Genomic DNA, 23088 nt, shown 5'->3' with positions numbered 1-23088 from the left:
GAGCTTAAGTCTGGAAACAGTGAAGAACCAACCTGCGGTGCCTCTGTCAGCAAAAAAAGAGCTCAGGGGGGCCGCATGCTCCATTTTTATTGGCAGGGGGTTGCAGGAGGCTGTTGTAGATGAAAATAGCTTGGGAGTGCCACGGGAAGCCCTCTTGAGCTCCATTGCAACCGGAAAAGGAACTCAGGAGAGCCACAGGCAGCCTTCCCGAACTCCATTTTCATTGGCAGGTGGGTTGCAGGAGACTGCTGCAGCTGAAAACAAAGTTCAAGAGGGCCACAAACAGTACTCCTTAGCTAATTTTAGCCAGCAGAGGGTTGTAGGAGGCTGTCACAGCCAAAAATGGAGCTTGGGAGAGCCATAAGTGGCCTGAGCTCCATTTCCGTTGGCAGAAGATTGCAAGATGCTCCATTTTAGTTGGCAGAGGACTGCAAGAGGCCGTTGCAGCCAAAATGGAGCCCGGGAGGCCATTTTTGCGGGTAGAGCACTTGATCCATCACAGGCACTCTTGACACGAGTGACATCAAGTTGGCCAGGCCCACACTGGCCATGCCTACCCTGGCCTCTTGAGGTGAAGCACAACCTGAATGTGGCCCTCAATGAAATCGAGTTTGACATCCCTACACTATCTAACTTTCACCCCAGTTGACTTTCATTTCTAGATGTGCCCAACTGAGGTAGAAGCAGATTTTCAAGGCTGCATGAGGTCTCCATGATGCCGACCCAGACCTCACAAAGGGCCAACAGCTGTCTTGGTACAGACACCTCTTGTCACTAGTGGGAAGATGATGATTAAGGCAGCTGGGGACGACAGAGATAGCAGAATGCAGGGCAGGCAAAATAATGGGGAGAGAGATAGATGAGGTGGAACTGAAGTGTACCTTGCTATCATAAACACAGGCAAACTGCTAAGTTCCCAAATTTTGATCATGTGTCCATGGAGGTACTGCAATGGCCATAATTTTGAGGACCTATTCAACACAGTCATAATTTCTGTCAATGAATGGTGGTTATGTGAGTACCATGATGATTATTTAGTTAGCAACCATTGCAAAATTAAGTTTTTACAGTATATTATGTTTAAACATGAAAAAGCTTTGCTGTTGAAGTAGAAGAGATTAAAGCACTTAATATGTATACTGCTCAAAAAGATAAAGGGAACACTCATAACACATCCTAGATCTGTATGAATGAAATATTCTCATTGAATATTTCATTTGCACAACTATTCCATTTGCACAACAGCATGTGAAATTGACTGTCAGTCAGTTTTGCTTCCTAAGTGGACAGTTTGATTTCACAGAAGTTTAATTTACTTGAGGTTATATTCTGTTTTTTAAGTGTTCCCTTTATTTTTTTGAGCAGTGTATAAAGAAAATAAGTATCTTCACTATGTGTATCCTGACTATATTTCTGTAGGTTCACAACGTGTTGCTCCTTGTGGGTGAGCTAAGGGTAACTATTTTGCTTTGCAAAATAATATCAGAGTTAATGAGCCTAATTTCCATGCTTGGGACAAAGCTGGGTTTTAACTGTACCTGTGGCTAAAATTGTAATGAAACTATTTCTTAATGGCAACACTTGCCATTAAGAAATACTCCATACTGTGACCGACTTCTTCCCAAGATGACTGCATGTTTCTAGAATGTGATGTGCTTTCACTTGATTTACATTAATATTGGAATCTCGCCACAGGATTTTTGTACTTTTTGGATTTGCAAAATATTTGGAGATTATATCTTTTGAATTTTAATTTTAATTTTGGATTGAAATATCCAGAAAATATCTTTATTTGTTTCCTTCTGCTTCAGTGTTCTTTGTTCCCTGATTAAGTTACACAAGAGTAACAATGTACCAGTTTACAGGCAATCAAAACTGCCTGAAATCTAAGAAAAGACTTGGATAGTATATAGTTTTAGTTGAAAGTTTTGCAGTTTTTAAAAGTTTGATGAGATGATAATGGCTGTAGAAAATATGCAGAGGCATGTAATTTTGGATTAAGGTTCACAAAAGGACTCTGAATTGAAAGTTGAAGGCCAAAGAGATATCTCCACTGCCGGAGAACTGAGTTGATCCCGTCTGTCTCTTTGAAGTTCAAGCCTATCTATCCTTATAATATTAGGAGTCTGGCCAAATGGGAAAGTGACAAATTCTATTTTCCTGCAAAGACTGAGGGAGATTGGATTTATCATACTGAACTAGAAATCATATTCTATTCTATTCTATTCTATATCATATCATATCATGTTTTGGGATAATTTATGATAGAAAAAATGCTACGGTAAACTTTCTACGAGTGGATTACAATAACAGTTGTAACAAAGTTTCAAAACCTTAATATTTATATTATAATTATTGTTCCTATTAAATATTTTGTCATTAATATAGCATATAAAAGACAGGTCAATAATTTGGAAATACATATGTACTAGGTTTTTTTTTAATGGGGGGGGGATCTGTTTTACAAGGGTATGAACCAGTGAAGGGCTAGCAAAATTTTTACTACCACACTGTGGGTGTGGCTTATGCAGGACGCCCTGCATTTTCTTTCAACATCTTTCAAATTGGGTGCTCTGGGGTAGAGCTCCATTTTTGCTACTCCTGGTATGAACAGATATATGTGTTGGATTTTTTTTCTTTTTGATGCACTTTTTGATACTTTTAAAAATGTCTTTATTATTGTATGGGGCTTTTTGCCTTTTTATTTTTTGGGAGTTTTGTATTTTAACTTTCTTTTGAATACAATTTAAAAAAGGATGAAAAAAAAATCTATACTGCATAGATGCAACTGAAAGTGTTTATGCTTTCCCAGATGGGTGAAATCAGTCTTTGTTGACCTACCACGTAAGAGACATTGCATATGAAAAATTATAACTTGGAATGCAAGAGGTATAAAATTTAAACAATGAAAAGGGAGAACAGACGTTTCACAGAGACCAAATATATGCAAAGGAAAATGATGGATAATGTCATGGATAAAAAGCCTAAAATATAGCTTAAGCAATTTGAATAAGTAACCAGGTGGCTGTTTCAGACATATTACAGGAACAATTAGTGGCTATTAAACTGCAATTAATGGTATGTAACATGCTATTTTTGTTAGGTGACATAAACACAATCAGAGGATATAGGCAACCAAGAATCAATAAGTTTGGCATTTGTTTTGTGAAAAAACCTGCTTAGAAAAAATGTGTTCCTCATTTTGAATACTGTCTGTCTGTCTGTCTGTCCGTTCATACAGAGAGAAATTAATATAAACCTAAAAGCCTCATTAAATTTGATTTAAGAAGCATTTGATTGCTTCTTATGAAATAATGAGAGATTTGGGGAAGAATATGAGGCAAAGAAGAGTTGCTGAGAATATGGAACAATGGTAAGTTTGCAGAAATGGACTGTCACCGTATAATAACTGTTGAACTATGGTCTGCTTATGGAGTGTCTGTAAGTTTTGCTTAGTGCCTGTGACAAATGTCTATGCACCTGTCAAAAGGAATACCTCACTTGAATGAATGCACAATTTCTTAAGTGTATCTGGCAAGGAATTTGGCAGAATTATGTCTGAAATAATACAAGAGGCAAGGAGGAACACCATTTGAGAAGTTGCAGTGCAGCTTTATTTTAGGCAGCGAATGTGCAGATTTCTGCTTTTTAGCAGTCACTGAAAAATGTCCGAATGTGAGAAAACATGATTTTATGATTGATTAGATTTAGTAGGCTTAAATAATATAATGGTTTTCATGGAACCGCCTACTACCGCACGAATTCCAGCGACTGATAAGGTCCCACAGAGTTGGCCTTCTCCAGGTCCCGTTGACTAAACAATGTCATTTGGCGGGCCCCAGGGGAAGAACCTTCTCGGTGGCAGCCCCGGCCCTCTGGAATCAACTCCCCCCGGAGATTAGAACTGCCCCCACCCTCCTTTTCTTTCGTAAATTACTCAAGACCCACCTATATCGCCAGGCTTTTATATTTTATGTTTGGTATGTATGTGTTGTTTGGTTTTAAATGATGGGGTTTTATATGTTTTTTCCTCTTTTAATATTAGATTTGTTCCACTGTAACATTGTTTTTATTATTGTTGTGAGCCGCCCTGAGTCTTAGGAGAGGGGTGGCATACAAATCTAATAAATTATTATTATTATTATATAGAATGGGAGGTCAATTGTTGAATGTAGAATTGTTATATGATAGAAACAAAGCATACTTGAGAATACATGATAATGCTTAGTATGGTTCAAGATTGTAAAGAGTAAGTCAAAGTGGTGTTCTTTTGATCATTTACTATTTTTTATCGATTAATTTATACGGAATGCTTGCAGTGAATGTGCCTGTACCTTTATATTTCTAAAATGCCATGTTGCAGGCTGTGAACCTGAACAATTTACAATAAATGTTACATATATAATACAAAACGGAACACGTATCTGGTTGTCAATGTATGAAAGATTTAAGGAAATCTAAGCTGACAAGAAAAATTGGATGAATGATTTTAAATGATACGTACATTCTACTTCTAGCAATTGCTCTAGGTTTTTTTTTAAAAATCATTTATGCACCTTGTGGAATCCTTGCTCAAGATGACAATTTTTAATCCAATGCTGGTAATAAGTAGTGCATAGTCTGTTACAGTGAAATGGTTTGCATAAACGTATGTCTACTGTCAGGCCGAAGCCAGATTTGCTTGGAGATCTTGGCCTGCTACATTATGCTATATTATTTTTGGAATGTTTCTTGCTGTGGGAAGCTGGGAGGGGTGGTTGCATGAGGAGGTAGAGACAGTCATAATAAATTCCTTTTTGAGTTTCAAGGTCATCCTTTGTGTAGCACCTGCCCAGAAGGAGATGGGAGTGTACAGACATGGTGGCAGAAGATTAGTAGTCCATGTGACGAACTTGTGGGTCTGGGACAGGGGAATTAACTTTAAACTAGAAAGAGAAACCCTGGGAAAACAGATTCGGGTTTCCACAGATGTACCAACATGGCTCTGGGAATAAATTGGAACTTTGAGGAAATTTTTGCCTCAGACTCTGATTTAAACTTGGATGTTATTTGAAAATCTGACACTAGTTTGTTATAAAGAAATGAGAGCTGGAGAGGCAAAGCCTGCCAGTTAGCTACCTGTAGCCTGAATGGATGACTTAAGTCCATGATGGCGAATCTATGACACGTGTGCCACAGGTGGCACACACAGCTATATCTGCCAGCACACAAACTGTTGCCCTAGCTCAACTCCAGTACCGGCCAGCTGATTTTCGGCTCATGCAGAGGCTATTTTCAGCCTCTGGAAGATCTTTGGGGGGTATTTTAGGGGAAGCCTCTGCAGCCTGTGGAGGACAAAAAACGGACCTACCAGGTCCACCAGAAGTCAGGAAATGGGGGAGGGTGGGCCATGTGTGTATGTGAGGGGGATGGGGCACATGGGGAAGCACTGAATTATGGATGTGAGTACACTCATGCATGCTTTCAACACCCAAGGGAAAAAAGGTTTGCCATCACTGACTTAAGTGTTATAATAAAAAATCATCAAGAATGAATATAAAGTGATTCAGTGGTGCAAAAGAAATACTTTGAGAAGATTGGATTGTTGTATAGAGTGAGAGCTGCCTGAATTTCAAAACAAATGAATAAAGGACAAATGAATGGATCAAGAGGAAAGCAAAGACAATTTCATCTTATGAGTTTGTACAAGTTTTTGAAGCAGTCAAAGGAACGAATAACATTATTTCTATTGGTGGTAGAAAGCCAGTGTGAGTTTGTTATGTACGCCTATAAATTATTTTGCATTTGAACTTTTTAATAGGCTTTTAGAATCAAAATATGTTTCCCGACAATAAGCAAGGATATTATTTTCAGCTCAGGTTTCCCTATATACTTTGAACTGTCATTATGAATCTTATCACTGAAGTATTTTTTCCTGACATTTTCAAAAATGCCATGCACCATTTATTTGGCACATGGATCATTAAAGTAGAAAATAATACACTTTTTAAAATGAAGATCATATACATGGCTTTATTAGTAAAAAATATATAAATAAGAACATATAAGAACATAAGAAAAAAGGAATGTTTTTCAGCATAATTTGAACTATTCAAGATTCCAGTTATGTATAGAGGAAGCTATTGATGTATTTATTCTAGTTGGATTCCTTTGTCATTGTTTATTTTATTGTTCTATTATTTTACTTCTGTTTACCCTCCCTTCATTTTTCTTCCTTTTTATTATTGTGAGCTGCCTACAGTAGCCCCCGGCGATAGGAGACATATAAATTTAACAAATAAATAAATATGTACACTTGAACTTAATAGCTGACTTTGTACAATCTATTTAAAATAACTAAAATGACTATTTTGTATATTTGCACAACATATTGAATAATCAAACAAGCTGTGTTCACACAATACTTTAATCTACAGATGCATTGATAGATGCAAGGTGATGCAATAAAGTCGTATACCTCTCACTAATTAGATATCTATATCTAGGAGTGTTTTATTTACTAAAGCAAATAATGGCAGGCACATATATTGTCCTAAGCAGTTTTTAGAGTGTTTTCCATAGAAACTATATTTTCCTGTGGCAAGTATTGTGTATAGAGAAACAAAAACATTTTATTCCGCAAATAGTTACAGTATACAATGTGTTATATAGAAAACACAGAATCTTTCTGGGTTTAATGTTTGAATGAAACACACAGGATAATATTATTTGCCCTGCATGATTCGGCTACTATAGTTGTGATTGGGAACTATTTGAGTTTATTGATTTATTATTTCTATTTTGATTTCTCTTGCAAGTTTCCATCCTTGATCTCAGCTGTTGGCAGAAGTTGTCCAACTTTGTATGGATGGGCAGCAAGATTAGGCCTGGTTAGCCTTGGATGAGAGGTCACCAGGGAATAGTAGGTCTTGGAGAAAAATCCTGGAAGAAGTCAATGGCAAATTACTTCCAACTTTTGCAGAAAATACTTTATGGACGTGAAACAATCAGGAAATCAACTTGAAGGAAACTAATAACATTTTCTATTCAGAGAGTTCAGGAGCGAATTTTCTGGTAATATCATCTGCAAGAATCATAACTATTAAAAATCTGTTTGGAACTAGTTATTTGGTCTATAAGTGGTACTGATTTTGTTTCATGAAAATGTAAGAGGTATTCTTAAAGTGTCGGATTCTGTGAAAAGAGGGGAACATGATAAGGAAAGGTTTATTCAATCATTAAAATTATGTTGCTCAAGAACTAATAATACTAGCTAATAAATCTTTATAGAAAGGATATGCAAATAAACCCCATTATTATGTTTTGGGTATGTGTATTTCATAAAATATATTTCTAGTGATTCTGCAAGTAGCATAATGTGAAAGTAGAAAATAATCAATATACTCACCGTTGTCATTACCTTGCTTAATTTCCTCTGCAGTCCGATCTATCAATACGTACAATGACCAAACTACACAGGTAATAGCAATAATGTGGAATGTGACTGAGCAAACTATTTTTCTTCTTTCACTTGTTGTCATCTGCAGTTTCTCCCACTGCAAAGTGGAAAAAAAAGGGATTTACAGGACTTCAAAGAAAGTAGATCATATCATTTTTTCCTGCAATGAGCCGCAAAGCAAATAACTTGGAAATCTGTCATTCTTAGTACAAATTATAGGTGCCCTTTTCCAAAACACATAATTCAGAATTTCTTTGATATATAATAATGTTGAATAACCTATTTGTAAAGTGTATCATAGTAATATAATATTTCCTACTATGGGAGTTAAAAGAAAGAGGAATACAGTTTCATGGACTCATACATTCCTGTGGGTAAACATAGAAATTTCTCCTTTAGAACATTATTATTATTATTATTATTATTATTATTATTATTATTATTATTATTACTACTACTACTACTACTACTACTACTACTACTACTACTACTACTATTATTAATAAGATTTGTATGCCACCCCTCTCCGAAGACTCAGGGTGGCTCACAGAATAGAAACAAACATAAGCATGTAGCACAAATCTAATAATTTAAAATACAACTAAAAATCATAATGTATGGTGTGATTGGACTGCAATCATACAGTCCAATCACACCATAGATTATATTTATTGGTCAAAGGGGCAAGGTCTAATTGCCCCAAGACTGGCGACATGGATGGGTCTTGAGGCTCTTGTGGAAGGCGAGGAGGGTGGGGGCAGTACGAATCTCTGGGGGAAGCTGATTCCAGAGGGCTGGCGCCCCCACAGAGAAGGCTCTTCCTTTAGCCCCGCCAAACGACATTGTTTGGTTGACAGGACCTAGAAAAAGCCAACTACGTGGGACCTAACCGGCTACAGGGATTAATGTGGCAGAAGGCTGTCCCGTAAGTAATCTGGTCCGATGCCATGTAGGGCTTTGTAGGTCATCATCAACACTTTGAATTGTGTCCGCAAACCAATCGGCAACCAGTGCAGTGCGCGGAGTGATGGAGAGATATGGGAATATCTGGGTAGACCCATGACGGCTCACCAGCCGCATTCTGCACTATTTGAAGTTTTCGAACACTCTTCAAAGGTAGCCCCATGTAGAGAGCATTGCAGTAGTCGAACCTCGAGGTGATAACATGGCATCAGTTTGAACTGTTCAGAGCAATATCTCTAATCTACTTCAAGAATTGAGGTACAATTACACTAAAATGCTAATTATTCTTATTTGAATTTTTACAATCTACACTTTCTCATAAGCTACACTGCCTAGATAAAAACAGCAAAAACATGGCTAGATTTTCATGGTGCATTATCCCTTCCCCATTCTTGATTTTCAGGGATATATACCGTATTTTTCGGAATATAAGATGCATCTTTACGGGACCGTCTTCTGCCTCATACTTTCCAGAGACCGGTTATAGCCCACCCTCCTGGCCTTCCCGAAAGCCTTAAAAACCTGGCTCTGCCGGCAGCCCTGAGGCCGTGGAGCAATAACATTTATTTATTTATTTATTGGATTTGTATGCCGCCCCTCTCCAGAGACTCGGGGCGGCTAACAGCGACAATAAAACAGTGTACAATAGTAATTTGGTATTGATGATTAAAAATCAATTAATATAAAAACCAAACATACATACATACATACCATGCATAGAATTGTAAAGGCCTAGGGGGAAAGAGGATCTCAATTCCCCCATGCCTGGCGGCAGAGGTGGGTTTTAAGTTGTTTACAAAAGGCAAGGAGGGTGGGGGCAGTTCTAATCTCTGGGGGGAGTTGGTTCCAGAGGGCTGGGGCCGCCACAGAGAAGGCTCTTCCCCTGGGATCCGCCAGGCGACATTGCTTAGTTGACGGGACCCGGAGAAGATCCACTCTGTGGGACCTAACTGGTCGCTGGGATTCATGCAGCAGAAGGCGGTCCCTGAGGTAATCTGGTCCGGTGCCATGAAGGGCTTTATAGGTCATAACCAACACTTTGAATTGTGACCGGAAACTGATCGGCAACCAATGCAGACTGCGGAGTGTTGGTGTAACATGGGCATATTTGGGAAAACCCATGATTGCTCTCGCAGCTGCATTCTGCACGATCTGAAGTTTCCGAACATTTTTCAGAGGTAGCCCCATGTAGAGAGCGTTACAGTAGTCAAGCCTCGAGGTGATGAGGGCATGAGTGACTGTGAGCAGTGACTCCCGGTCCAAGTAGGGTCGCAACTGGTGCACAAGGCAAACCTGGGCAAACATCCCCCTCGCCACAGCTGAAAGATAGAAACATAGAAACATAGAAGTCTGACGGCAGAAAAAGACCTCATGGTCCATCTAGTCTGCCCTTATACTATTTTCTGTATTTTATCTTAGGATGGATATATGTTTATCCCAGGCATGTTTAAATTCAGTTACTGTGGATTTATCTACCACATCTGCTGGAAGTTTGTTCCAAGGATCTACTACTCTTTCAGTAAAATAATATTTTCTCATGTTGCTTTTGATCTTTCCCCCAACTAACTTCAGATTGTGTCCCCTTGTTCTTGTGTTCACTTTCCTATTAAAAACACTTCCCTCCTGGACCTTATTTAACCCTTTAATATATTTAAATGTTTCGATCATGTCCCCCCTTTTCCTTCTGTCCTCCAGACTATACAGATTGAGTTCATTAAGTCTTTCCTGATACGTTTTATGCTTAAGACCTTCCACCATTCTTGTAGCCCGTCTTTGGACCCGTTCAATTTTGTCAATATCTTTTTGTAGGTGAGGTCTCCAGAACGGAACACAGTATTCCAAATGTGGTCTCACCAGCATTCTATATAGCGGGATCATAATCTCCCTCTTCCTGCTTGTTATACCTCTAGCTATGCAGCCAAGCATCCTACTTGCTTTCCCTACCGCCTGACTGCACTGTTCACCCATTTTGAGACTGTCAGAAATCACTACCCCTAAATCCTTTTCTTTTGAAGTATTTGCCAATACTGAACTGCCAATACAATACTCAGATTGAGGATTCCTTTTCCCCAAGTGCATTATTTTACATTTGGAAACATTAAACTGCAGTTTCCATTGCTTAGACCATTTATCTAGTAAAGCTAAATCATTTACCATATTACAGACGCCTCCACGAATATCAACCCTATTGCACACTTTAGAGTCATCGGCAAATAGGCAAACCTTCCCTACCAAACCTTCCCCTATGTCACTCACAAATATATTAAAAAGAATAGGACCCAGAACAGATCCTTGTGGCACACCGCTTGTAACCTGACTCTGCTCAGAATACTCGCCATTAACAATAACTCTCTGATGTCTACGCTTCAGCCAGCTGCAAATCCATTGAACTATCCAGGGATTAAGTCCAATCTTCACTAATTTATCTATCAGCTTTTTATGTGGAACCGTATCAAAGGCTTTGCTGAAGTCCAGGTAGGCAATATCCACGGCACCACCTTCATCCAACACCTTTGTGACATAGTCAAATAAATCAATGAGTTTAGTCTGACATGATTTGCCTTCAGTAAAGCCATGCTGATTTGGGTCTAATAAGTTATTGTTTTTTAGGTGCTGATTTATCCTCTTTTTGAGTAGAGTCTCCATCATTTTAACTACAACTGATGTCAAGCTAACTGGCCTGTAGTTACCAGCTTCTTCTCTACTGCCCTTCTTGTGAATAGGCACAACACTGGCCATTCTCCAATCCTCGGGAACTTCTCCTGTTAAATGTTTCTCTAATGTCAGCTGTGGATCGAGGAGGACGCCCAAGTTGCGAACCTTCTCTGAGAGGGCCAGTGATTCTCCCCCCAGGGTAATGGATGGACAGATGGAGTTGTCCTTGGGAGGTAAGATCCACAGCCACTCCGTCTTGTCTGGGTTGAGTTTGAGCTTGTTGACACTCATCCAGGCCCTAACATCCTCCAGGCACCGGCCCATCACTTCCACTGCTTCGTTGGCTGGACATGGGGTGGAGATGTATAACTGGGTATCATCGGCGTATTGATGATACCTCACCCCATGCCCTTGGATGATCTCACCTAGCGGTTTCATGTAGATATTAAATAGCAGGGGGGAGAGGACCGACCCCTGAGGCACCCCACAAGGGAGAGACCTAGAGGTCGACCCCTGATCCCCTACTAACACCGACTACGACCGACCAGAGAGGTATGAGGAGAACCACTGAAGAACAGTGCCTCCCACTCCCAACCCCTCTAGTCGGTGCAGAAGGATACCATGGTCGATGGTATCAAAAGCCGCTGAGAGGTCAAGAAGCACCAGGACAACGTGCTAATTGTACTGGTGTATAATACCATTTATGTAATATTTTTCTTCTCATCTCTCTTATTCTTGTATTTTTAATTTTTTTAATATTTTCAATTATACCCTCCATATCCCATTCATCAATTTCTAATTCGTCCTGCCAATATCTCGTCAATCCTTTTACTACTTGTTCTTCCACTTGTAATAATTCTCTATATATATTACCTGTTTGTGCTTTTCAAATAACGAAGAAAGGAAATTGTTGGCATGGGTGCAAGGAAAAAGGAGTATTTATGCATATGTTTTGGGAATGTAATAAAGTTCAAAAATTTTGGAAACAAATACAAGTGGAAGTGAACAAAATTACGAATGGTAATTGGAAAATAACTAAGGAAGCAGCATTATTGATAAAAAATAGTGAGGTAAAAGAATATGAAGAAATCAAAATTGCAGCGATAGAAAGTGCCCAAGCAACTATAGTGCTTGGGTGGAAAAATGACAATAAATGGACGATAAAAAATTGGTGCAAATATATGGTGGATCACATTCACTATGAAATTATGGAAATTAGACTACATAATTATAATGAAGGGAAATTAGCAGCAACAATGAGGCGGTGGGAGAAGGTTAAAAATTATATATTAACAACATCAGTAAGCGATGCAAATGTAAGAAATAAAATTCAATCACTCTATAAAGAATGAACAATGTAACCCAGAGACAAAGCATATGAAGGATATAAAATTGATTCCTCCCTGGTGAAGGGTTTTTTTTTTCTGTATGGTGATGGTACATTTATGTTTTCTGTTTTGTTTTTTGTTAAATTTTTTAAAAATCAATAAAAAATTATATTAAAAAAAAAAAAAAAAAAAGAAGCACCAGGACAGAGGACAAGCCCCTGTCCTGGGCCCGCCAGAGATCATCCATCAACGCGACCAAAGCAGTTTCCGTGCTGTAGCCGGGCCTGAATCCAGACTGCTGAGGACCTAGATAATCGGCTTCTTCCAAGGACCGCTGGAGCTGAAGTGCCACCACCTTCTCAACAACCTTCCCCATAAAGGGAAGGTTGGAGACTGGACGGTAGTTATTGAGTATGGCTGGGTCCAGGGAAGGCTTCTTGAGGAGGGGGCGCACAAGTGCCTCCTTATAAGGAGCTGGAAAGGACCCACTCCCCAAAGAGGCGTTGACAATCTCCAGGACCCAGCTCCGCGTCACCTCTCGACTGGCCGAAACCAACCAAGAGGAACACGGATCCAGTAGACAGGTGGCGGAACACACAGCTCCAATGGCCTTGTCCACTTCCTTAGGTGTCAAAGTCAAACCTCTCCCAGACAGATGGACAAAGATGTTTAGCCCCAGTCACCTCGACTGACTCGTTGTCAGTTGACTCTGTTTTACAATTGGACTCGAGGTCTGCTCGAATCCGAGCAATTTTATCAGCAAAAAATGTGTTAAAATCCTCGGCACTACTCTGCAAGGGCTCCCCAACTCCCCCCTGGTTAAGAAGGGAGCGGGTTACCCTGAACAGAGCGGTCGGGTGGGATTCTGCTGATGCAATCAAGGTGGCATGATACGCGCATCTTGCTGCCTTGAGTGCCACTTTGTAAGTCATAATATGAGCTCTTACAAGTGTTCGATCGGATTCGGACTTACTCTTCCTCCATCGCTTCTCTAGACGTCTCTTCTGGCGTTTCAACTCCCGGAGCTCCTCGTTGAACCATGGAGCTTTACGGGGTCTAGTGCCGCGGAGAGGTCGCAGTGGTGCAATTCGGTCAAGGGCCTCCGCTGCAGCCTTGTTCCAGGCCTCAGCCAGAGACTCTGCCGAACTGTGGATGAGTGCATCTGGAAGAGCCCCAAGCGCCTTCTGAAAGCCTTCTGGATCCATCACGCGCCTGGGGCGGAACAACTTAATCGGTTCCGCCTCCCTGCGAGGGAGGATTGGAGCCAGGAAGTCAAGCCGCAGTAGAAAATGGTCTGACCATGACAAAGGCAATACTTCTAAGCCCCTTAATCTCAGACCATTACTCAGTTGCTCAGAGAGGAATACCATGTCGGGTGCGTGCCCCCCCTTATGAGTTGGACCCTGCACTACTTGAGTCAGGTCCATGGCTGCCATGGTGGCCATGAACTCCTGTGCCAGCCCAGAGGATCCGCCAAGCGACGGCAGGTTGAGGTCCCCCAAGACCATAAGCCTAGGGAACTTCACCGCCAGCCCGGCCACCTCCTCCAGCAGCACAGGCAGGGCTGTTGACACGCAGCTGGGAGGCAGGTACGTGAGTAACAAGCCCACCTGAACCCCTAGGTCCAACTTCACCAGGAGGGACTCGCAACCCGCAATCTCTGGAGCAATGAGTCTACGCAGGCACAGGCTTTCCCTGGCTATAATAGCCACTCCTCCCCCCCTTCCCTGGGGTCGAGGCTGATGCCATATCCGAAACCCGACTGGGCAGATTTCAGAGAGAGGAACTCCTCCCTCCGGGCCCAGCCAGGTTTCGGTCACACAAGCCAGGTCGGCCTCCTCATCCAGGATCAAATCCCGGATTAGGAGAGCTTTATTTACTACCGACCTGGCATTGAGTAGCAACAGCTTGAGCCCAGGGCCAGACTTACACTCATCACCAGTGCCTTGAGTTAAGCTCATGGAGCCGGAACAAGGGATCGTTATTAAGCAGCGATCCCTCCTTCCCCTGGAACGGCTAGCTCCATGGCTTCCGCCATATCTGCCTCTCCCCAGCAAGACCGGGATATTCTGACCCTCCGCCACCCCAGAGATAAGTGTTCCCCCACCTCCTGCCCTTCCAGTGTCAGGTGTGCCTGAAATTTCATTCATATCATATTCATTCATTTCATACATATTATAATCCCACCCACCCTGTTCCATCTATCACCCCCTTCCCATTCATTTCCATTCACAATATTCCATTCATTCCAATAATTACTGACATAATCCCATTCATTCATACCATAAATACATTAATCCCTAAAAAATAGTTAAAAAATTAAAAATACATAATACATATAACAGAAATATAAAAATAGCCTAAATGTACTAATTAATTATCAATTACTCTAAAACTAGTACTGGATGTCAAATTATTAAATATTTTTAAAGACCAAAATACAGGGGGGGGGGGTCAGTTAAAAATCAATTAGTTAGCAGTTCTTAGATCATCAACAGCTAGGTGGCGCCAGACTCTGAGTCAATTAAGTTCTGGAAAAAGTCCAGCATAAATGTCCAAGTCTTTAAATAATGAGTCCCTGGGGGGAAGAAAGATCTCTTTAGTGCCGTCCGTTGCCACCGCCTGGCACTCCCAGTTCGTAAATTGTGTTTCAAATTATTATTAACTCGGACTCCTGCGTCTCTACAGCTCCCCCGGCTCTCGGTGTTCACTCCGGTCACCCTGTGATAGTTACTGTTCTTACTGGGCAACAACTCCAGTTCTCCACACTCTCCTCTCACCGCGATCCCGCACAGTCTCTCAGTAATGTCGAACAGCCTCAGAACAGCTCCTCGCCCTCTCCTCAGCCTCGGCCATCCTTCTCTCTCTGCAGTAACCTCCTTTCCCTTGATAATGACAGTCCCCTTGGTAATGACAGCTCTAGTATAATCCTTCACTCCGACGGGCACCCCCACCATTTGGCGCCACAGCCTCCCAGGTCTGTCTGTCCGTCTGTCTGTCTGTCAGTCTTGGTCTTAAAGCCCAGCTCAGAAGTATGAATGTTTTGATTAATGGGTTTTAACTATTTTTTATTTCACCTGTTGTACGCCGCCCAGATTGTCTCATTGTTACTCTCTGCAAAGAATGTTTTCTAAGCCCTAAGTCTTTGCAATTTCCCCCCCCCCCCATTGCTCTACTTGCTTCAAATGTTTCTTTCCAGCCCTAACTATGTGCTAACAATGTTCCCAGGTCTTACTGGCTTGCAAACTCTTTCATTGTTACTCTCTCCGAATAGGTTTTTTTTTCAAGCCCTAACCAGGAGATTAAAAAAATGTGCTGAAGCTAACCAGACTAAGGACGCTTACCAAATGAATATATGGTGTGCAGATTTTTTCTCCTATTTTCCTCCCCCAAAACTAAGGTGTGTCTTATACTCTGAAAAATACTGTACTACTCAGTGATTCTTGCACTTCTAATAAAGAATACCCTAGTAGTCTATATTTGTTTTAGAGTGTGTCCAAATTTCTTTTAGAGAACTAGTACTATGTGTAACAAATATTGTACATTGATATTGGCAGGATAAATAAATACTTAAGGAAATATAATTGGATTATATAATCAGCACTGTATACAACAATATATACAGTATACACTGTATACAACAATAACTAAAGCGTTATTTTTCTCAAATCTAGATTTAAATCATGAAATAGTTTTTCTTCTTCCTTTTCTTCTTCAGAAACAAAGGTGGGTGGATTAAGACCACTTTTTAATTTCTGCCATGGCTATAAGCAATTAAACATGATATTTCATTTAAAAAAAGCACATCAGGGCCAGTCGTGTACTGGTAATTAAATTTTAATTTTGTTATTAGATTCACATAATAGATATCTAGCCAATAATTAACAAAAAATATTTAGATAGCTAAAATATGTCATTATCATTAGTTGTGTTTTCCTATTTAATAAACTACTTTTAAAAAACTCTGATATTAAATGTTTCTAATTTGAAATATTAGTTTTGTATCTTATAAAAATAGTTCTTTGGTTAAGCATGGTGCCACACTGCCATCTGCCTGCAATGTGTGATAAGAATATCAGATCTCAAGCAGTATTTAGGTAAACTTTAAATAAATTCAGGCAGTAGGAACATCACAGAAATAATAAAATACCTTGTAAATAAGAATGAAAAATAAAGAGCAAGAAGTGCTAAGTTTAAATTAGTGATCTTCTCTAAATCAAGCTTGACTCTTGTGGTTTTATGGACAAAATTGTGTAGTTTTCTTTTGCACAACATGGAAATGACATGGCATTGCATTCTTCCAGAATAGGGATCTCTAACTTTGGAAACTTTAAGACTTATGGACTTTGACTCCAGAGTCTCCACATGTCTTAAAGTTGCAGACCTCTGTTCCAGACAGCTTTCCTTTGAAACTTTCAAATCTAATTTTGTAATCCTACAATTTTCTGCAGCCACTCACCAAAACATTAATCAGATCAAAGCACTAATCAGCTAAGCCTATACATGAGACTCTTATGACTGTGTATAGTTAAAACTTTTAATAGAAAAAATATTTTGACTACATAACATACAGAACCCCTCTGCTATTCATTAAAGTAGCCATTTCATTTTTTTCAAGTTTCCACAATGTCAGGCTTTATCAAAATCAACACTCAGATTACAGGGCTTGCAGGCAGAAATTCAAAGCACGCCATCCATATTTACTCTTTTTTTTTAACACAAACTATCCTAATTAAAGCAGAAAATGGGCATGTACTGTAACATAATTAAGGTTATACTGTTAGATTGGAGGCACCCAGGCTGACGGGAATGGAGGCAAGATGAAGTTCTGAACAGGAACGTTTTATTTAACACTTCAGCACCACAGGCAATAACAAGAGAACAACAGCAACTCAATGTTTGACAGTTCCTTTTATAGTCAAGCTGTCAAACTAGTAATCAATCCAGATGCCCCAATTTCTCGTTTGCCAGCTGCTCATGTGTTAGCCAATCGGGCTTCAACTAGCAGCCAGGTTATGTATTTTGTGTATATTTATTTATTTAGTTATTATGCTGCCCCTCTCTGTAGACACTCCTCACTCCCCAGATCGTACATGCGTAATCGGTGAGGTACGCTGGATGACTTCGACTCCGCCCTGACCATCTTAGTTCAGGGCTGGTGGCAGAAGAGTTAGGAGCTGTTTGTGGGTCCTCTGGAACTCCCTGTGACCCAGCCATGGGTTCATCTGGAATGGAAGGCATCGCTGGGACATGGTGATCAGCAGTCCCAGTGGTAGATGAATGCTTTTCAGGGTCCGGAGATGGTGGAAGGTCGGGGCAGTAGTCCGTGTCACCTCCCTGCTGGCCGAAACCAGCCAGGAGGGACACGGATCCAGCAAACAGGTGGCGGAACTCACAGCTCCAATGGCCTTGTCCACTTCATCAGGTAAGTAAGTAAGTAAGTAAGTAAGTAAGTAAGTAAGTAAGTAAGTAAGTAAGTAAGTAAGTAAGTAAGTAAGTAAATACGTAAGTAAGTAAGTAAGTAAGTAAGTAAGTAAGTAATAAAAAAATAAAATGACAAATGAAGTAAAATTACACAGGGATATTGTCTAGTAATAGTTTAATAAAAGTTATTGAGGTACTGTAATTCAATTTATTGTAAAAAAAAAACCCAAAAGACTATGCAATCATAACATTAACAAAGCAAGGTAATGTATATGTATCCGATAACAGCTTCTGACAGAAGAGGGGCTATAATTGCCTCAAATATTTGTTGTATGTTTGTTTTGTTTTCTGTGTATTTATTTAAAAATTATTAAAAATAAATTATAGATCACTCCATACAATTTGGACAATAAATAGGTTCTGGAGTAATAAGCTATGGGGGCCTCAGAACTATTGGGCAAGATGTTTCTACTTATTTGGACATTTCTTATGAAATGCTGATCCTGTGAGTACAGGGTGTTGGACACTAGAGGGCAGTGGATAATTATTTATAAAAGAAATGTCATATTTTTCTTCAATACAGTGATCCCTCGATTTTCGCGGCTTCAAACTTCGCGAAACGCTATACCACGGTTTTTCAAAAAATATTAATTAAAAAATACTCCACGGGTTTTTTTCTATACCAGGGTTTTTCCCACCCGATGACGTCATACGTCATCACCAAGAGTCACTTCTCTGTCTCTTTTTCTTTCTTTCCTGTCATTCTCTGCTTCAATCATTTTCTCATTTCTCTTTTTTTCTCCCCTTTTTTCTATCATTTCTCTCTCTCTTCCTTCCACTCTTCTCTCTCTCTCTTTCTTCCTCTCTCTCACTCTCTTCCTTCCTTTCTCATCTCTTTCTTTCTTTCCTTCTCTCTCTTTCTCTATCTCTCCCCCTCTTGCTCTCTCTCTTTTTCTCACTTTCCCTCTCTCGTGCACCCACCAGCCTCCGGAGAATGCCTGTCCCGCCTCTCTTGCAGCAGAGGAGAAAGAGAGGTGGAGCGGGCGGCGAGCGGGCGGGCGAGCGGCGAGCGGGCGAGCGGGCGGCGGGCAGGTGAGCAGCGGGTGAGCGGGCGAGCGGCGAGTGGGCGGGCGAGCGGCGAGGAGGCCGGAGGCGCTGGGGGGGTGGCCGACATTAAAAACAACCATTGCCAGCCTCCGAACTTTTGTCGCTCCCTGCCTCCACCTGCAAGCCCTTGCGCGGCCATGGAAAAAGGGCGCGCATGCGCAGATGGTGTTTTTACTTCCGCGCCGCTACATCGCGGAAAATCGATTTTCGCGGGAGGTCTTGGAACGTAACCCCCGCGAAAATCGAGGGATCACTGTATACTGTACTACATCTGCTGAAAGCATTTTTTTTGTTTAAGCCTACAATAAGGTAAAAGTGTTTTCTTTCTAAATTGTACCAGCATTTTGCCTTCTATTAAATTTTAAAATATTAATTAATATTAATAAACAGTTATATGTACCTGTATATGAGCCTATTTATCTACTTGCATTTGCATAATTTCGAATTGCTACATAGATAGGAGCTGGGGTGAGTAATTGGAGTTCACCCTGTCGCACGATGCTCAGATCTCAGTTTCCAGTTGACAAGCTCATTATCTTTAACCACTGAGTCATCATTGCTACCTTATATTGGTTTATACATGTGATTTATACAACATTGAATCAAACATCAAAATATCAAAAACAAGGATTATAGGTACTGTACTTCTACAGTATATTGGTGGATCAGAGTTGTTGGTGTGTTTTTTTTAACATTATCCTTCATTTACCGTTTCTGCATGAACAACCAAATAGAATTCTGGATCAATCCAAAGTAGTGGCTTCCATCTATAAAACTCTTTACGGATGACCTTCTCAATATCTAATTAGCTTGTCCAATCCATCCAATATATAGTTCCCAAGATTGTCTGCTAGTGATCCTCTCGGCCACTGAGATCAGAGGGCATGCAACCCACAAGCATTTTTTTTTGTGGTGGCCCCCACATTATAGAATAATCTCCCTTCAGAAGTTAGTTTATCGTTTTTAGGTCATATAGACCTAAATGTAGTTATGCAAATGCCGTAAATATGGTTTTCAACAATATTTTTAAAATAGAAATCCAACAGATTTATTTCTCTCTTTCACACGCATATACATTCTGGACTCACCAGCGATATCGCAACACTTTGCGTGTGTGCACGCTTGCTATGTATGTGCACATCCCCTTATGAGATTTGGCTTCCGTGCATGTGCAGAAGCAAAAAATAGCTGAAAATCATGCATGCACAAGCATCCCCTCATGTGATTTTGCTTTCACACATGTGCAGAAACAAAATATCACCGGAAATCACATGCGGGGGGGAATTCCCTCACGCAATTTTGCTTCCACACCTGGACAGAAGCAAAAAAGTGCCAAACATTACTTTTTAAAAATGGCACCGTGAATGGACCGGGAAATACAGCACGAGAGCTGTCGCGAGCAAATTGCATAATTGGCAGGTCACTACTGGATTACCGCACTGGGGCATACTGGTAGGAATCCACCTCTGGGACTTATACAGAAAAGTTTGGTATAATGTATTGCTCTTGGACCACAAGGCTTCCTTGAAAAAAGCTTTGCAATAAACTTTGCATCAGTTTTCTTTTTCATTTCAATCAACTTTAAAGTACTGTTAGAATAAAACTGAGGAGGTGGTCATACAGTCTCTTAAGTTCACAGAAATATATTAGGTTATAAGTAAAATAAATAATTATGTAGATTGTTTGGATTTAGTCAGAAATTTTAGCAAAGGGGTCTCTGCCCAGTTTATTGATTGATTGACTCGAGGCAGCAGTCGATGGGCCGTTCCCATTTTTTGGCCTCTTCCAAGCGTCCATGTGTGTCCTGTACTTCCCTGCATCCAAAACAGGCTGGGTGGGGACTCTTAGAAGGGAGGGGTGGGTGGGGGCATCCAGGAGTGGGAACTGCACAGAAGCTTAGCTAGAGGTTCTCCTGAACCCCTGCAAACCCCCAGCAGGCCACCTCTGGATTTAGCCTACTATGAATTTAGCCACAATAATTTATTCTGCAAACTAAGTAATAAGAAAGCATGGCTTATCATATTAGCACAGTAACATGTAAAATACTAATGTATCTATCTAGCACAGTGAGTTCGTCATCTTAACATTTTCACAATCAATAATTGGGCTAAAACCCTCCTACCATTCATACACTCATATTTCATGTTAAAGAGGTTTTTGTTAAAAACCTTGACTGCTGTAAGAACAATGTTATATATTCTAAAACTTGCTCATTGATACTTGTTACAAACACAGGGGATCAGTTTAGAAGTCTATCTTTCAGACAAATATTTTTTTCTCTTAGAAGCAATATTTCATACTAAACACTATCTTAATAGTTTTTCTATCTATTATTTTTTTTAAAATAACTGGATAACTTTACTTGTAATTTAGTAATTTTTGCAAAGACGAATGTTACATTTTGCTGTTTGTTTATCATAAAGAAAGAAAACTGCATGCTTTTCAAAAGTTGGGAACAGTATTTTCCCCCAACCTTGCAGGAACATTCAACCTTTGCAACTTTAAGTCTTGAGACTTAAAGAGCAAGAACATCCAACCTTTGCAACTTTAAGTCTTGTGGTCTTCATCTCCCAGAATTCTCCTGCCAACCGTATAGAGACTCTTTTAATAGGCATACCAGGATTTAATTTCTGTTGGCAAAGCATCCTATAATTAAATTGTTTTACATTATTTGCATTAGTTTTCTTTAAATCCCCTTAGGACCGTGGAGGCAATTTCTTCTAATTTAGAAAGGTTGAGAATTAGTGCAATGCATTATTTATTAGCATTAAATCTGAAATCTGTCTTCTTTACAACTTTTAGCTAAATTAGAAAAATTATCATACAGTAATTTATCCTAATAATCCTGTATGTAATTTGAAGCCTTAAAACTATATATTAATAGTATAATAAATTTAATCACTTGGAAATGAAATCTGCATATTTACTGGCAGATTCATGCCTTTGTTGAATTATTTATTGGATTTGTTTCTACTACAATTGCTAGACCGTCATTATTAACAATATAAACCTTTTACTGAAAGGTCCACAATTTAAACAAAAAAAAAAAAAACCAAATAGTAAAATACAGTGATCCCCCGAGTTTCACGCTCTCGATCATTGCTAATCGCTATATCGCGATTTTTCCACCCGGAAGTAAAAACACCATCTGCGCATGCGCGCCCCTTTTTTCTATGGCCACGCATGCGTAGATGGTGGAGTTTGCGTTCCCCAGGCAGATCAGCTGCTGGGCGGCTTCCCTGGGTCTTCCCCCTCTTGCTGGCGGGAGGGCGAGCGGCGGGCATCAGCGAGGAGCCGGGGTTTCCCCTTTGCGTGGGCGGCCAGTAAGACCCCAGCGCCGCTTCCCAGCTGAGTCCCGAAGCCAAACGCGGAAGTTCGCCTTTGCCGTCTGGCTTCAGGACTCAGCTGGGAAGCGGCGCGAGCGAACGGCGTGGGCGGGCGAAGGGCGGGCGAGCGGCAGCGAGGAGTTTGCGTGGGTGGTGGGGAAACCCCAGTGCCGCTTCCCAGCTGAGTCCCGAAGCCAAACGCGGAAGTTCGCCTTTGCCATCTGGCTTCAGGACTCAGCTGCTGCAAGCGAGCAGCCGGGCGGGCGGGCGAACGGGCAAGAGGCAAGCGATCTTGGGGTTTCCCCATTTCCCAGGCAAAGGGGAAACCCCAAGATCGCTTGCCGCTTGCCCGTTCGCCCGCCCGCCCGGCTGCTCGCTTGCAGCGCCACAGCAGCGAGGAGCCGGGTGGGCGGGCGAACGGGCAAGCGGCAAGCGATCTTGGGGTTTCCCCGTTGCCTGGGCAATGGGGAAACCCCATCTTCGGCTCCTCGCTGCTGCCGCGCTGCGGAGCAGATCAGCTGTTGGGCGGCCGAAGGGGTCTTCCCCGCTGCCCACATGCAAACTCCACCATCTGCGCATGTGCGGCCATGGAAAACAGGACGCGCATGCGCAGATGGTGTTTTTACTTCCGTGCCGCTACATCGCGAGTTTACGATTATCGCAAGGGGTCTTGGAACGGAACCCTCGCGATAATTGGGGGATCACTGTATAACCAGGACAAATGAAAGTATAAGCAGAAAAGTTTTTGTGAGTGTGTTATCTCACAAATGTCACAAAGGAAACCACTCTATTGTAGTGAACTTGATATAGCAATAGAAAGAGCAATAGCATTTAGACTTATATACCT

The 23088-nt window shown here is 40.9% G+C and overlaps 1 protein-coding gene across 9 annotated transcripts in view; it reads right to left on the bottom strand.

Moving 5' to 3' along the window:
* The window catches only part of MARCHF1 (membrane associated ring-CH-type finger 1), a 178925-nt gene that overhangs the window by 3576 nt on the left and 152261 nt on the right, over window positions 1–23088 (bottom strand). For 6 of the 9 annotated variants that reach the window (XM_070757271.1, XM_070757272.1, XM_070757277.1 and 3 more), the window contains one exon: window positions 7388–7535. In XM_070757271.1, the coding sequence (XP_070613372.1) occupies window positions 7388–7535 (148 nt within the window). Of the gene's footprint in view, window positions 1–6156; window positions 7174–7387; window positions 7536–23088 lie in introns of those variants that run through there. The other 3 variants (XM_070757273.1, XM_070757279.1, XM_070757275.1) reach the window with 2 other exon arrangements.

This window comes from Erythrolamprus reginae, chromosome 7 (assembly GCF_031021105.1).
Source record: "Erythrolamprus reginae isolate rEryReg1 chromosome 7, rEryReg1.hap1, whole genome shotgun sequence".
Taxonomy (NCBI): domain Eukaryota; kingdom Metazoa; phylum Chordata; class Lepidosauria; order Squamata; family Dipsadidae; genus Erythrolamprus; species Erythrolamprus reginae.
Note: the sequence above shows the minus strand (reverse complement) of the source record. Positions and strands in the feature narration are given on the sequence as shown.